We start from the raw sequence: 15000 nt of genomic DNA, 5'->3' as shown, positions 1-15000 counted from the left end.
GTAAGATTACAGCAAAAGATTATCTAAAGCAGAAGAAAATGGGTCTAACTGATAAGGCTTTAAGTATTCTAAATGTGTTAGGTCAATATACACTGGAAGCTATAATAGTTCATGTACTTGGGGCCTTGCCTTGTTTAATAAATTAGATCGGCGGAAATTACCATACGTGAAAGCTGCTACTTTTTTCGACCATCTTGAGCGCTTTGTACGAGTTCAAGCTATACTAAAAGGGTTAAAGAAGGAAGATGCCTACCCAGAAAAGAAAAAAAAGAAGAACTCCGTCTGATTCTAGTATAGGGAATCGTTTGCTTTAATTCATGACTACTCGAAAGAATTTCATTGATTTAGTTACTGAAGATGGTAAGACGTATGATCCACGAGAGGATTGGGCTTAATTAAAAAAAAAGCCCTTACCTATTTATTTTTATTCTAAAGGTCCATCATAGGGCCGATTAAATGTTTACATTAAATCACGTGGAAGCCAGCCCAGCAGTTCCCATCTATCTTCCCTCCCCGGTCAACTCCTGCGGGGGAATCATTCTTTCAGAACCTCTCTCGGAAGAACAAATTAGGACGGTCTGATGTTTTGGACTCCGGAGAAGATTCTGGACAGAGGCCTTTTCAAACGCAAGAACAGACCCGTGAAAGGTTTCTGCTTGTCAAGTGGGTGGGCCTTCCAACAGAAGATGCAACTTGGGTTGACGCAGAGGCCCGCTACCCCGATTTCAACGCCTGAGGTCAGGAGGGGGGGGCTTTGTTACACCCAACGCAGCATTGCCCATTCAAGCAGCCCAATATCATTAGTCAAGCCCATATCAGCCCATTGTCTTTTTCTTGAGTATTGCTATTGTAAGCAGAATATCCTTATGGTCGCGTGCTGGTCTCGTGTCTATCAGCAAGCGTTGCCCTAAAAGATTGCAGGTCAGGAATGGGCGTTGCGCCGTTTCAATGCAAAACCACCCTTCCTCTAATGGTATGGTCTTCCTTCATTCATTCCACAAAAATTGAAAAAAGAATTTCTTTACTACACTGAAACCCCATCCGGGCACTCAAGCTCGAACTTCCTTTTTCAACGGCATCTTCCTTGTCTGCTTCTACAGATGTGTTAGTGGCAGCTTCTTCTAATTCCTATGATTCTGAAAATTCAAATGCGTATGTGTTATGTATGATTCAGTGCATCAAAGATCGGATTCTTCTCTTTAAGCATCTCTTTCATCTTCATTTTATCTAGTGGTATCTGCTGCTTAATATTTGATCTTTGCTTCCAAAACTGAAAGAACATCGTCACTCAAAACAAAAGACGAGACTTGGATCGAGGATCTACGCCTTCCCTCCTTTGAAGTGAAAGATGCTGTTTTCTCCATGGATGGAGGGAGTGCCCCGGGGCCCGCGATGTGGGGGGGTCGCATCCGGCTATAAACACCGAACTACCTACATATCCTCTTCTGAAGAAGAATCAGACCCTTGTACCTTGTAGTTCTATCAAGTAATAATGAGATTAAAAACCGAAGCTTCTTTGGCCGTGTGGAACATGGATTAGCGTTATGTCATTCCTACAAGTGATCCCCCATCCAGGATTGGAAGAAGTGCTATATGAGGACTTCGAGATCAAATAGAATATGTTTCTTTCCATTCCTCGTGAGCCACTTATTTCTCCGAAACAAGAGATCAAAGGGATCCTCCTCCTTTTTCCCAATAAGTCGACGGCGTTACACCATTGGGATACTTCGAATAAACTGGAGTACATATAGGATACACCGGTGCTAAAACCTTTTCTCAAGATATCTTCCAAACTGTTGGGGTCCTTGCTCCGGATGTTGTTCTCCTGGTGTGAAAGAAGTTGGTTCCGCAGTTTTAGAATTCTGCTGATCCCAAGTAGTCCATCTCCATCATTGCATATGGCAATATAGAAAGTAAAGAGGAAAAGGCATGACCAGAAGAATTGTGTGAAATAAGTGAATTTATCCAGTTGAGGCATCTTTCTTTCGAACAAAGTATTCCCTCCAGACAGAAAGAGAGTCCTTCCTGTACGAGTAGTGAAGAAGTATAGATAACTTTTTTGGTTGTTGACCAACGGAAAGATGGAACTGGGCAGGCAGGGGAGCTGCTGTTTCAAGCGCCTTTACGGCTCTTTCTCGGGCACGCCCGTTTTAGTATTCTTCAGAGGAAGTACCTCCGAAGGCCCGACTTTTCTGCGGTCGGCGCTGACCTCTACGAACGGTAGCCGACCCCCCTGTTTTATCTCCCCTAAAATGAATTCAAAGTGATGCTGATCTATAATCTCCCTCGCGACTCTATTCTGACGTAAAAGCTTATAGCAAATATACACACCCCAGAAAAGTCAGAATATAATAACTACGAGTAAGACTGATATACAAAAGAGAAGGTATTGAACAAGGCTGAGAAGTTCCCCCTTCTCCAGTTCCTTAAAAAGTAGAGCCATTGTCTTTATTATCTGTAAAGTTTCTGCTTACTCCTCTATGAAGAAAGGCTTGTCGAAAAGAGCCAGCCGGTTGGGCCAAGAAAGGCATGGGAGTTGTTGGGCATTGTTTCAGTTGAGTTAAGTAAAGACTACTTACCTAGATAAGATAATAAACCTCACTACACACTAATTACTATATATATATCTGTAATATAGAGTAATTCAATTCGTGCTGTCCTCCGTGATCAGTCTCATCCGTGTAAGAAAGGCATAATTAGTTCCACAAATCTAACTGTGCATTGACCTTAGTAAGTGCCCCCTATTGCACTGACAAAAGTAGCTCCTTCTTGAGCTGACCTTAGTAAACTCCTTCTCGTTATACCGAATTAGAGAAGTGAGGCTCGACCAAAGAAAGAGGAAGCAAACGCACTTGTCTACTCTACTAAAGAAAAGAGTGATGTCCTACTCAACTAGAGTAAGAAAAAGTGGAACTACGAGCTGCGCAAATACCAGCTAACGAACCGAAACCCCACCGGATTGTAAGGCGTTTCCACTACATAAGAAAAAACTTGAATGAAGACCTTATTGACCGATCGACTGAAAGAAGAGGAATTGAAATAGGTTCGACCAGCGAGAAAAGACAGAAAGAAGAGTACCATGTCAGCTGAACAAAAACGGATTCTATCAATTTCATCATGCTTTTTTAATTCGTTCCTTAACTCGAAAAATATGACTGCAGCACCGCGGGCAAGAGAGAGTCGAAGTCAAACGAGAAGAAGGAAGTTTATCTACATCATTTATTCAGGGGTGAACGACTTCCCATGAAAGAAAGAGCTTGAAGCCCTAGTTAGGACCATGTTGTGATTCCAGGCCTATCAAACTTGGAATGAAGTAAGCGATGTCTACATTACAGAACTAATATATATATTATAAGATATTCCAATTTTAACAGAATTGGATTCCAGATGTGATAGCCCGAGGAAAGAAAAGAATGCAATAGAGTTTACTTGACATTTTTTCATTCCATCAAAAGCAGCGGGGCCTTACTCTAAATATAATGAATATTCCCGCGCGCGGCACACGAACTATGACTATCTTAAATTGACGGCAAAAGACAAAACAAAGAAGGAAACTCAATTCTTCATCCAGAAATTCCGAATTTTCCTTCGTTACGACAACGGTATTACATGCAAAAGCAGCCCTGACTCGGGTTAAAAGGTCTTGTGAGTCTAAGGCCTGTCGTTCAGCATTAAGTAATCGGATCCAAATAAATCTGCGTACAGAGGTTTGAGCTCTTTTTTTGGTCCTCATACTTCATAAAAACTGATTCTTCCAACTCCCCTCTTTCCTATTAATCAAATCAAGCAACGCCAGGCCGGTTTAGCATTCGTTAGAAACACACTTATTTAAGATATTAACTACTCGCCCTCTTCCCGAGTAAAGAAAAGGTGCTAAGACACTGTGATCATTCATTCTATTTTTCGGTCGATTTGCCAAACTCATTTTAGAGAGAGATCGCCTTATCAACTAGAGGGCAAGGCTTCTTTTAAATAATGAATTCTAACAAATTCTTAATTCTTAATTGGACGTGCACTTATCTGTGTCACTCACAAGCATCAGGTGCACTCTACTTGTGATTGACAAGAATGGTTTTGTTGTGCCTCTCTACACCATTGAAGAGGCGGACTGTACAGCTGCACAGTCCGCCTCCAGAGTGTTAGTCTGCAGGCAGAGACTTGTCATCGGGATTCTTGCTTTAATCCGTACCGACATTCCTTTCATTTTAGCCTTATTCACGAAAGTATACGGAACAAGCTTGCTGCTTTTGATTAACTTGTCGCTACTTCTGACCCCTCTCACATTCGTTTGAGTGGCTTTGCCCCCTCTTATCTTAGGGCCCTCTTGGAAATGTACCCTGCTCCTTCTACGGATGCTAGTATCCTTGTTCTTCTACTCGCAGGCAGGGCTGCTCTTGCTGCTCTTGCTATTGTTGCTAGGGTCCTCTTCTCCTATTGGTTGCTAGTCCCGGGCTTCTAGGACAAAGTGTAAAGAAAAGAGTTCTAGTTCTTCTGATTAAGTATAGAAAGAGGAGTTTCAGAATGAAGTGAGCCGGCTTCGGCCAACGAATGAAGTTCTTTAGTAGATTATCTGGGCATAGTTGAGTTAGGAGCGAGGGAGTTGGAGTTCCATTTACTAGCTATATCCCTTAGTATCCTCTTCTTCTCGGGAAAGGTCAGTTACAACTAGGGATAGAGGACAGTCACATTCCTATTAGTAGGGGGAGTGCCTAAACATGAGTTAGGTGACCAGTATGAAAGCATAACGGCTTTGGGCAAGCAACTACTCTAACTCTAAAGGCTACCATGACAACAGGGGCTTAGTCCGGGCCGGTACTTTTCCCATCCTGTGGATCAAGGCTGTGATAAAAGCCTGTTTTGTAAAGCCAGTTAAAGGCCAGCAAATGCAATCTCTGAGTATAAGTAAATTGCTTTTACTTTACACCGGTGTGAGACCCCCCTTTTCTTTTTATTCCTTGTGCGAACCATTTCCAGGACTGGACTCCATTTTATAAAACCAGTGAAGATTTTTTTCTCTTCTCAATGTCGTGCCAGCCGAGGGAATAGTTTACAGGCAAGTTACATTTGCTGTGGAACCAGTCGAGGCTGGTCAAGATCAATAGGCCAAGTTACTTTGAATTCCAATTGGAGTTCCCTTTGTAAGCCCTGCTCCCGGAAAGTTCCCTGCCGAGCTTGTTGAAGTTTTAGAAACCACTTTGCTTTGCCGGGGAAGAACTCCGAATGAATACCTTTCGCCTGTGATTGGATGCCCTGATCCAATGGCTTCATGCCCAAGGGGAAAGGGGAGCGCACTCTTTATGATTTCACTAGCCGTCGTAGAAGGAAAATCCGATCTATGCCCAAACCACCAGGACGAGAGAATCTGTATCTGATCCTTCCTGGGAGTGGGAGGAGACAGAGTCAAATCAATCGACAACAAAAGGAGTCACTCGTGGCACACTGACTATATTCCAACTTCTCTGCATCAATGCACTCACTACCTTTCTAGCCAAGTCAAGCAGTCTTTTCAAGAAGAAAGTCACAGTCACACCGCTACTACTATTCTAACAGCTACCGATTCTCATCCGAGGAGAACGGAACTACCTTTAGAGTAGAGCTAACTGCTGCAGTTACGCCTCCAACAGATGAAATCGCACCGTCGTCTTCCCGAGAACCTGCATGGGATTCGTGAACAGGAAAAGAGAAGCGGGCGGGCGAAGCTGCTTTTGCGGGGGTACATTAGATACTGGGCAGGCTTGAACAAGCTCAGAATTAAGTGAGGTCATAATATGATCGCTTTTTTCCTCTATCTCTTTTTGTAGGCAGAACAGCAGATTTGGATCAGTGAAAGCATCCTTATTCATACCTATTTTCAGAAGCATTTCAAAGACTTATTGGGAGTCAGTCTTTCCCACATTTTAATCATCATTCCAGAACTTATTCTTTTTCCTCTTTAGAGCCTTGAACACCTTGTCCATGAAAACCAATATCTTGATTCCGGAACCATAGGAATAACGTCTATGCAACATGTCATCCATGTGATGAGCCGGCCACTTTATATCCTCAGGAACCTTCTCCGAATGGAATAGCCCAAGAGCGGGTTCACTCTCATTATTCTCTATCTCTTTCTTATTCTTAGTTGTGGGACTCTTCTCTCTCTTTGTGGCCTTATCCTTAGCTGTTGAACTCTTTTTTTACTTTTGAGTTCTCTTAGTGGCTGGGGCTTTCTCAGACGAAGGTAGAGCGGCGTCGCCCTCGATCTTAGACAGTTTAGGTGTCTGCATAGCAATGTCCTCGGTTGACGCCATATCCGCATTCTCAGAATCCGCATTCATTGATATATCATTATTCTCCCTCTCTATTGACGTCTCCCCCTCAGTCTTGGCGCTTTCTCCCTTATTACCCATGTCTTCTTCACTCGAGGATGCCATAGCATCTGTTCCATCTATCGTAGCATCGGGCGTCTTTCTCTTTCTCTTGAAGCCATCTTCACTATCTTGTCTAAAGAAGTCCACTATTCGCTTGTCACTTCTTGGTGTCACACTCACTTGTTAATGAATTTAATTAAATGCAATAGGATACAAATGGATAAGCGCACGGTAATTTAGTTCTTACTCAGTCATGGTTGAATAGAATCACTTCCAATAGCATTCGAGGGGCCGATCGTACCAATATGACGATTTAAGCGTTTAGCAGCACTAGGAAGAGTAGAGTCTACACGATACCCGGTCTTCCGCATAGTAAAAGATCTTTTACCCAGAAAACTCCGGCAAAAGCGTACTCTTTTTATAGTTGAAAGATTTACTATAGGTCGAAAGAGAATATATTAAAAGAATACGAACTCGAACAGGGATACTCTATTAAGGGATTCCCCCTTCGAGCTTTCTTGCCATAAGCGGATTTCGGGATTGGCTGTCTTGTTCAGTTTTGTTTTAATGAAGTTCTCCCTTAATCACAGGAAGAGGAACTCGAGCTCAATAAGACTACTAAGCGAGCAAACCGCCCCTCCAGTTAGTTCCATTTCTGGGGCAAAGCTGAGCACTCGGGGCATAAGGGCCTGCGGTGATTATTAACACGCTTTTCCAGCCCATATCTTCCCACCTCCGGTCACATGGGCTTTCGAGAGCCCGGTCTGGATTGAAACTCTTTTTTATGTATGTCTCATGTCTTTCAGCTCAGCGGGATCCAGAGAAAGACAGACCTACCTACCGTGGCAAGATCAATAAAACAAAGTAGGCTTAAGAGAAGAACCTGTTTTCTTCTTATTATATATCCCATCGTATACATCGGAATAGAACCCTCTTTTTAAGAATTTTAAGAAAGGCCCCTCTCTTAAGTGGGCCTGCACCTTTTAGGTTATCCGGAAGGAATGGAATGATTAATGTGATGTGAAACCTCCACAAATAAAAGGCTCCTTGGACTTCTCTATCAGTATGGCCGGCCAATCCGTGACAACCCCACAACAAAGAGTGAAATGCCAAGCCCTTTCTCTATTAAAAGCACCAAGCATGCGCGCAAAATACCTACTAAACCCCAATCCACCTTGTTTGTGTACTGGAACAGCTACCACTTTCTTAGAGCAACACTAACTTACCGCTCTCTACTATAATAAAATCCAAGAAAGAGAATAGCTCAATAATAAAAAAACTGCCATTAATTACACACACGCAAGGAGTGGCTCGGCTAGAGGAAGAAGCCGGAGCCTATGCACTACCAAAGAATGGACCTGATAGAATCAATCGATTGCATAAGATATACCAAAAAAACCACCTAGGAGCTTTCTTTCTTTCTTCATCTGCCCCATCTATTTACTTAGCTGACAATCGTATAGAGCGTGATACCTGTCCTCAAAAATGGGATTTAGGAAGCAGACTCCTCGCCTATAATAAAAGAGCTCTATGTATCGCTTTAGCTTTTGCGCTTTAGAAAGAAGAAGTTCAGTCTACGCTAGGAACGAGTTCCGGGCTAAGGACGAAGCAAGTGCTTTAACCCTCCTATTTATTATTTATGGTAAATCCCTCTTCGCCTCGAGTCTGGTAGTACTAAAAAGGTTTGCTGCTCTTCTTCTTTCTGAAAGATAGCTATTCTTCGCCTCTCGAAAGAGGCTACGTACCTGTTAAACGATAAGCGCTACGCTTTCCCCAGGGCTTTTACTTCTTGTCTACAGCAGTTCAAGTACGAGAAAATGAATTCCTCTAGCTAAGTTCCCTGTCGAGAGGGAAGAAAGGATAATTTACTTCGGGGCTTAAGGTAGTTCAGTCACCCTCAGGTCATAATAGAGTCTAGTATGATATCGGTAGGAAGATAATGCAGCTAAGCCGAGACTTGCTTCTGAGGCATTTCAGACTTGACTTGCTGTTGCCGATATGATCTTTTCTCTTGTTTCAGAAGTGGAGTTTGCTGCTATCGTAGATAAGAGTGACGGAATTGATAGAGCGAAATCAACCCTAGCTAGGTTTGAAAGGAAAGAAGAACTGCAGCTCGATTTGAGATTCAATCTGGCAATAGCTCTAGGGCAGGTTCTGCACCAGATAAGAGAGTTGGGATTGAGCTTTTACTAAAGGACCTATTATTGTTATTGTAAATTCCCAGTCTTAAGACGATTATCCCCGATTCACCGACATTAACTATCATTAACTATACGGTATAGTAGCAATAGGATAACAAAAAAAAGAAATGTACTAGTCTTCCTAGAGGCTAGCTAATTTCGTTCCAATGCAGCTATCTTTAGCTCTTTGCGGCTTAGATCAAATGTTAGCCTATCCATAGTACCCAGAGATCTAAATAGACCCGATGCATAGAGGTTACGGAGTCAACTTGCTTAGTGTCCTACACTACGGGGTCCATAGCTTGAAGAAAGGCTCTTAGCGAAGCTACTCTAACTAATTAGCTCCTAACAGCGGGAACAACAGCATCTTTAGCTCCGACGCTACAGTTCGCTCATCGGCTACAATAACTACAATAGCAACGGCTGCCCGCCATAACCGCATTTCAACCAACCGACTCACTTGCCTCTCCGGGATGAGAACCCATGATTTGATCTGCTAGCTTGAACGCCTGGATCATGCCAAGAAGAGAAGGTGAAGAAAAGACTGTCGGAACCGGTCGGAGGACTCTTTCAGAGCCCGCCCCCTCCTAAAGCCATGAGAGTTGGTCAGATCAATCTAGCTAGCATCCTATGACTTTAGTTCCAGAGGCAAATAACCCGAAACTGAATAGGAAGCTCTTCCTGTCTATAGGTTTATACCACTAAATGATGGCATTAGACCCTAACTACCTTGTTCCTGATTGGATTGCTTGTCTTGATTCTCCTAGTTACTTCTCCACTTAACTCCGCTATCAAACTAGGGATATTTGAACTAAGCCGAATCTGTGGAGCGAGGACTGCTAACCCGACTCTGTTAATCTGTTACTAAGCCGAATCTGTGGACTGAGTCGCTAACTGCACTCTGTCTTGTCTTGAAAGAGGAACTCCAAATTTTAAATCCACATATATACCTATTCTACTTTCCTGCAATAATCTGATAGCATATGGGGCTTTTACCATAGTAGCTACTCACTCATAACTCCCTCTAACGCAGGGAAGTAATCCAATCCCGAAAACGAAACTCTAGTCGCTAACTTCACAAGACACTTGTTAGACGGTTTACAAAGCACCGTGCTTTCTCGAAAGATTCATTCATGCAGGCAAGTTCCTGAACCGAGCTCACTGCCTTCTTCGCTTAGGAGTGCCCTATTGCTCTTTAGTATCGAATCTGTTCCTTCCCTACCTCCGGGAGTACCTATGAACGAAGAACTGGTAACTAACCTCTTGACTAACGGCTTGCCTTCGTTAGAAGGAAAGAAGGCTTATCCGCGCAATCAACGTGTATCGTTTACTTTGCTTTAATGAATGCTTAAATCCCTACTTCCACAGCTTTAATGGGCGATTCTCCGTTCCTCATTAGAGTTCGGAAATTGCCCAGAATCATTGCATTCATTAGAATAAGTTGAGCTCTTCACAATGCTTAGTCTATGATTCAATTACCAGTCCTGAACTCAATTACCAATCGTTCAGTCGTTTACCTCATACTAGCTACTAGTTAGAAGTCCACTCTTATACCTTTGATAGAGCTTTCTCACTCTTCATCAACATATCTTTCGGGAGAGCTGATTCGCTCAGAATTCCTGGTAATACATCTTCGGGAAGAGCTGCTTATTCCCCAATAGCAGGAGTATCCTCGCTCGTATGCTTGCTTTATGGTCGAAACGTTGGTCGAGATGCATTACATCTCATAGTCGAGGAACGGGCTCCTTTCTTCGTAGGTGATTGAGCTGATTCGGGAGATGGTACACTCGCTTAAAACAGAATAGGGCAAAGCTTCTTCTTTAGCGACCCTCTTTCATAAGCTAATGTTCCGACTTCAGGCCTGGATCGACTACTGACCTGTATGCCGCCATTAACCTAACCTTCTTGCCTCTCTATGATTGAGCAATGTTGCGAGTCGGGGAACGATATATGTCTTTTAAGAATCACTTCTTTCGTCTATGTGCTATACCAGAAAGCGAGTAAGTATACCTTGGGAAGGGGGCAAAGCCACTCGACTGTAAGGAGAGGGATACGAACGATAGGCGTTAAAGCGTCTTGGAATAGAATGGAGTTCCCGGTCGATTTGACTACCTCCGGTTTTCACACTTTACTAAACGAAAAGATTCTGAGAGTTGCAATATGTATGGGAACGATGAGTAGACCGAGTACTGCATTTATCTTGGTGGGGCTAATAAGCCGCTCGACTGTATAGGGTCCGATGGGAAGCGAACCGGAAGACGTATTCTCTCCTATTATGGATATTCATGATTCTACGATATATGCCCGCTGTAGATAAGCTTCAGCAAATCACTTTTCAAAATCTGAGCTATGCCTGGAAGCTCTAAGCAAGTGAGCCGCCCGGGAAGGTATACGAGCGATATATGCAGTAGCTGTAGCTAGTTAGTCTTTCGGGGGTATGGCAAGATACTCGACCAGGTAATCACTCTTTTATATGCATCAACAAAAGCCGTAGCAATGAAGCTTGAACGTCAGTCGAGTGACTTTCCACCAAAGGCTAAAGTAAAGTAAATTACACTCCACCAACTCGTTCCGTAGTAGTCACTGGCATCCTATCTTTTCCTTACCGCTCCGTGGGTTGTTTAGGGCGAGCCAATAGCATTCCCTCTTCTTCTTGTTTAGTTAAAGGTCGTCCCTAGTCCGTCTATATATCATGTAATGATTAGTCAATCTGGTGTAACAGACTCCACTAACTAGAAGGCTTAGAATCACCACATTCATCATCAACGAGAGTTCAAGCGTCGAATAGGCCCATCTTTTGATCCGGTGAATGACATAGCTTAGCTTTCTATATGATAATTCTAGCCCGCCACCTTCCCGGTAGGGCATCTCCTCTTTTACTCCTCTGATCCTGTACCTAAGGACTATGCTTTCTTTTTCCATGAACTTCCTCATATCTTATAGGTAATAGAGTCTCAAAGCAGGGTCCCCCAATGACAGCCTTCTTGTCTACTCACTTTTGGTACTAGTACACCTTTGCGTGGTTTCTGTCTTCACTTTATGGCAATTCTCTCGATCTCTGATAAGTCAGCTAAAGGAAGAAAACTCTAATAGTTTCTAAGTGAGTAGCTTTCTTTCAGAAAGACCGGAACCTAACCTGTTGGCTCTGTTACCCGTAAACAAGTTACTGTTACTGGAGATCCTTTGGGCAGCAGCTACTATTGGGATGATAAAAATTCGACAATGAAACTCTTTAAGCAATGATCTTATCTATGTCATTTCTCTTGGCGCGATACAAAAGACGACTTTTGAGAGTCACTTAGCCCCTTGACTTCTTCTCTCAAAAAAGACGCTGTGCGGGCAAGTCGATCAAAGTAAGAGCGGGGAGGGAATGTTTACAGTTGTTGTAGTACGACTTTTCATTTCCTGTTCGGTCTTTCAATAAGTAGTCAGCTGCGGGCTAAGAAGCCTCGTAGTCAGACTTAACATTGATTGAAGCAGCTGTTGGAGAGACGGCACCAGTCAGACCTGCAAGCACCGGGTAGTATGCAGCGGCAGTTTTTAATCATACAATGTGTACTCGTAGTCTTACTTTTAGCGGTAGTCAGCTGTCCTCGTTCTCCTCTTTGAATTGCCCTATTGAGTTTGAGTAAGGGTCGGTGTTTGCAAAAATAAAAATGTCGAGCCGACGGGGTCGTTTTTCAAGCACGAATAGAACGATCTAAAGGGGTTGTGCAACCTAGAGAGATGGCCGTCTCTCTTTGATGAATGTGGTATCGAGGTTCGGTTCATTTGGAAAAAAAAGAGGTAAGTCTTAGGGGAGACCATGCGAATGGTTGAATTGATGACTTCGCTTCGATCATTCAACTTTAGCTTCTGAAGGAATCATGTCACTTGGAATTCCGGAAAGTGAATCTTCTCTTTCAGATTCTGGCCTTGGTAGAACTTGTCTTTGATTGGGATTTCGGTTGAAAAGATGTTAGGCCGGTTCCTCATGTGCCTAAGAAGCCGAGGCAATCTCGATTGAAGCCAATTCAAGATTTTCCTACTAAATCTTTTTTATAGAAATAGCACTCGATCAAAGGGGAGCATAAGCAAGTTCAGTGGTTGAAACCTCTGTAATCGATCGATGGGAACCTCAAAGCTGTCTGAGGCAGGAGCAAAGTCATATTAGGCACTGCCGCAGCATCAACTGGTACAAGGAAGAGGCACGATAGCGAAGAGAAATCCATCTCAATCTAAAAAAAGCATTGCCTTGGGCATGCAACCCAAAAAGATAGAAAGACCGCTCGCTCGAATAAAGGTCTTTTAGAGCCTGGTACCAGCCAAGCCCCCTCGATTCGGCAACAAGAGTTGGTTATGGAATAGTCTTTTGGTCGGCTTTCTCGTTCTTGAGCACTTTCTGGCCGGTGGGCTTTATAGCGGACCTGCCTTGCTGACAGGGAGGATATGAAACAGATAGTTGCGCTTGCCTTCACTTAGAAACTCTACGCCCCCTATTAGAGTAAGGCATGCTCTCGAAACTAGATTCACTCGTTCTTTTCTCCGGCGATTAACCTATTCTAGAGCAGTCTGGTGATTAGCCTATCCCGCACTACTCGAAGCCTTCGTAAACTCATTGTCGGGTTCTAGCGTAGTGGAGGTTGCTGTGAGGAGATCCTTGTGCCAGTGAAGATTGCTTCTAATGATCGGGAAATAATAAATAAAAAAACCATTGCTTTCTTTCCAACACTCCGGATAGGCGGAAGGATCTATGTCCATCCCCAACTTCCTTTCAATCCACATCGGAAAATTGAGGCTTTCTCTACTGGGAGTCCTCAAAGGAGGAATAAGGCATACGCTGGTTCGATAAGCCAAGGAAAAACAACCACCGCTTGGTTTGACACTCAAGCGACCCGCCCTGCTAAACATCGATGCAAAGGTTCTATTTCACCACCTATATCTACCCAACTAGTCCTATTTGATTTGATCTAAAAAATCCAACCTGGAAACAGTATCTCCCCCAGAAAACCCTCTATCTCCAAGCCCCTTGTATAGGTTGGGCACGCTTGGATGCCCCTACTCCCAACAAGCAAGTTGCTGGTCGGGATCGTGGAACTATCGCTCGAGAAGTAAGTAAGCTGGTCCTTGTTTGGTCATAAGGATAATCGTTCTTATTAGGTCAGGGGCGGCCGGACCGGGGCTACCCGCGATGGGTAATGGCACAACCAGAAGAGGGGTAGGGGAGACAAGGTGTAGCGCTGGGTAGCGCAGCGCATCTGTTTCGGGTAGAGAGGCGACGAGGGGTGCTAACCCGGCCACCCAACCCAGCAGGTCAGGGGTGGGCCGGCCATAGGTTCGAATCCTGCCACCTTCTTGTGGATCATCCTGTGGTTACCGGATGATGGGAATAACAAAGAAGAAATTTGTAAATTAGCACGAAATGTCAATATATGAATTGTTTCATTATTCGTTATTTCCGGGTCTTTTCGTTGCATTCACTTACAACAAGAAACAACCACCAGTGTTTGGTGCAGCACTTGCATTTGGTGCATTCTTCTTTCTTTCCTTGGTCTTTCGTTCCGTCATATTCCTAATAACTTATCCAATTACAACGTATTAACCGCTAATGCACCTTTCTTTTATCAAATCTCAGGGACATGGTCTAATCATGAGGGTAGTATTTTATCATGGTGTCGGATCCTAAGTTTTTATGGATTCCTTCTTTGTTACCGGGGTCGACCCCAAAGCCATAATGTCTCAAAACGAGGAGCCATAGAGAAACTCTTTTTTATTCCTTTGTCTCGAACTTCGTGAAGAACCCCATTCTATCTCTCCCCCGTTACGAACAAAAAAGTAGGGCTGCACCCCAGTTGTACACTCCCTTCGTTCTACGAACCTTTGTTGATTCTGAACTTCGTTCGCGAAGGAACCGGACTTTTGACGGGCCAGCCCTTTTTTATGTTTATGCGCCGCTTTACCCTGAAAGGAAATGAGCTTTGCTCCTCTGGGCGCTAGGCGCTCCCGTGGTTCGCGAGAAGGAAAAAGGATGAGTCCTTTGTGCATCTGGCACGAGATGATAAAGAGAGAGCTTCGTCTATCGATGAACAGCGGATTGACGGAGCTCTTGGCATTGCTTTGTTTTTCTCTCCTTTCCTATCAGCGAGTTCCGACCCTTTTGTTCGAAATTTCTTCGTTCGTACCGAACCGCTTGCAGAATCAAATCCTGTTCCACAAGATCCTATATCAGCTATACATCCTCCTTGCATTTATGCCGGAGACGTCGCCAGTGCTATGGGCTTTGGCTTATGTAGATCAAAAATGATGAATGGGATTGTGGCACTCCACTCGCCGCCAATGCGGAAGGATGCCGCCGAAAGAATGGAACGTTGTTTCGCTCTGCTGGATGCGTCGGATCCCGTATAACAAGCGAGCTCTTTACCTCAAATTCAAACATGTGGGCGAAAAATGCTATCCTGCTCTATTGTTACGTAGCAATAGAAGCCCGCTTATGC

The 15000-nt window shown here is 43.8% G+C and overlaps 3 protein-coding genes across 3 annotated transcripts in view; 1 reads left to right on the top strand and 2 right to left on the bottom strand.

The window, feature by feature from the left end:
• The window catches only part of LOC135150737 (putative ATP synthase protein YMF19), a 30178-nt gene extending 27939 nt beyond the window's left edge, over window positions 1-2239 (bottom strand). Inside the window, exon 1 of the mRNA XM_064087708.1 lies at window positions 1-2239. This exon is cut by the window's left edge and continues 27939 nt beyond it. Within this exon, the coding sequence (XP_063943778.1) occupies window positions 1499-1978 (480 nt within the window). The 5' untranslated portion in view covers window positions 1979-2239 and the 3' untranslated portion in view covers window positions 1-1498.
• LOC135150745 (ATP synthase subunit 9, mitochondrial) overlaps window positions 1-15000 on the bottom strand; it is an 83560-nt gene that overhangs the window by 27939 nt on the left and 40621 nt on the right. The window contains exon 2 of the mRNA XM_064087732.1: window positions 1-1440. This exon is cut by the window's left edge and continues 27939 nt beyond it. The gene's annotated coding sequence lies outside the window, so the exon portion shown is untranslated. The remainder of the gene's footprint in view (window positions 1441-15000) is intronic.
• The window catches only part of LOC135152100 (probable cytochrome c biosynthesis protein), a 12317-nt gene continuing 774 nt past the window's right edge, over window positions 3458-15000 (top strand). The window contains 7 exon segments of the mRNA XM_064091898.1: window positions 3458-14028; window positions 14031-14255; window positions 14258-14472; window positions 14475-14541; window positions 14544-14858; window positions 14861-14929; window positions 14932-14998. Coding sequence (XP_063947968.1) covers window positions 13929-14028; window positions 14031-14255; window positions 14258-14472; window positions 14475-14541; window positions 14544-14858; window positions 14861-14929; window positions 14932-14998 — 1058 coding nt within the window. The 5' untranslated portion in view covers window positions 3458-13928.

This window comes from Daucus carota, chromosome 1 (genome assembly GCF_001625215.2).
Source record: "Daucus carota subsp. sativus chromosome 1, DH1 v3.0, whole genome shotgun sequence".
NCBI classification, from domain to species: Eukaryota; Viridiplantae; Streptophyta; class Magnoliopsida; order Apiales; family Apiaceae; genus Daucus; species Daucus carota.
This window is presented reverse-complemented; position numbering and strand designations above follow the sequence as displayed.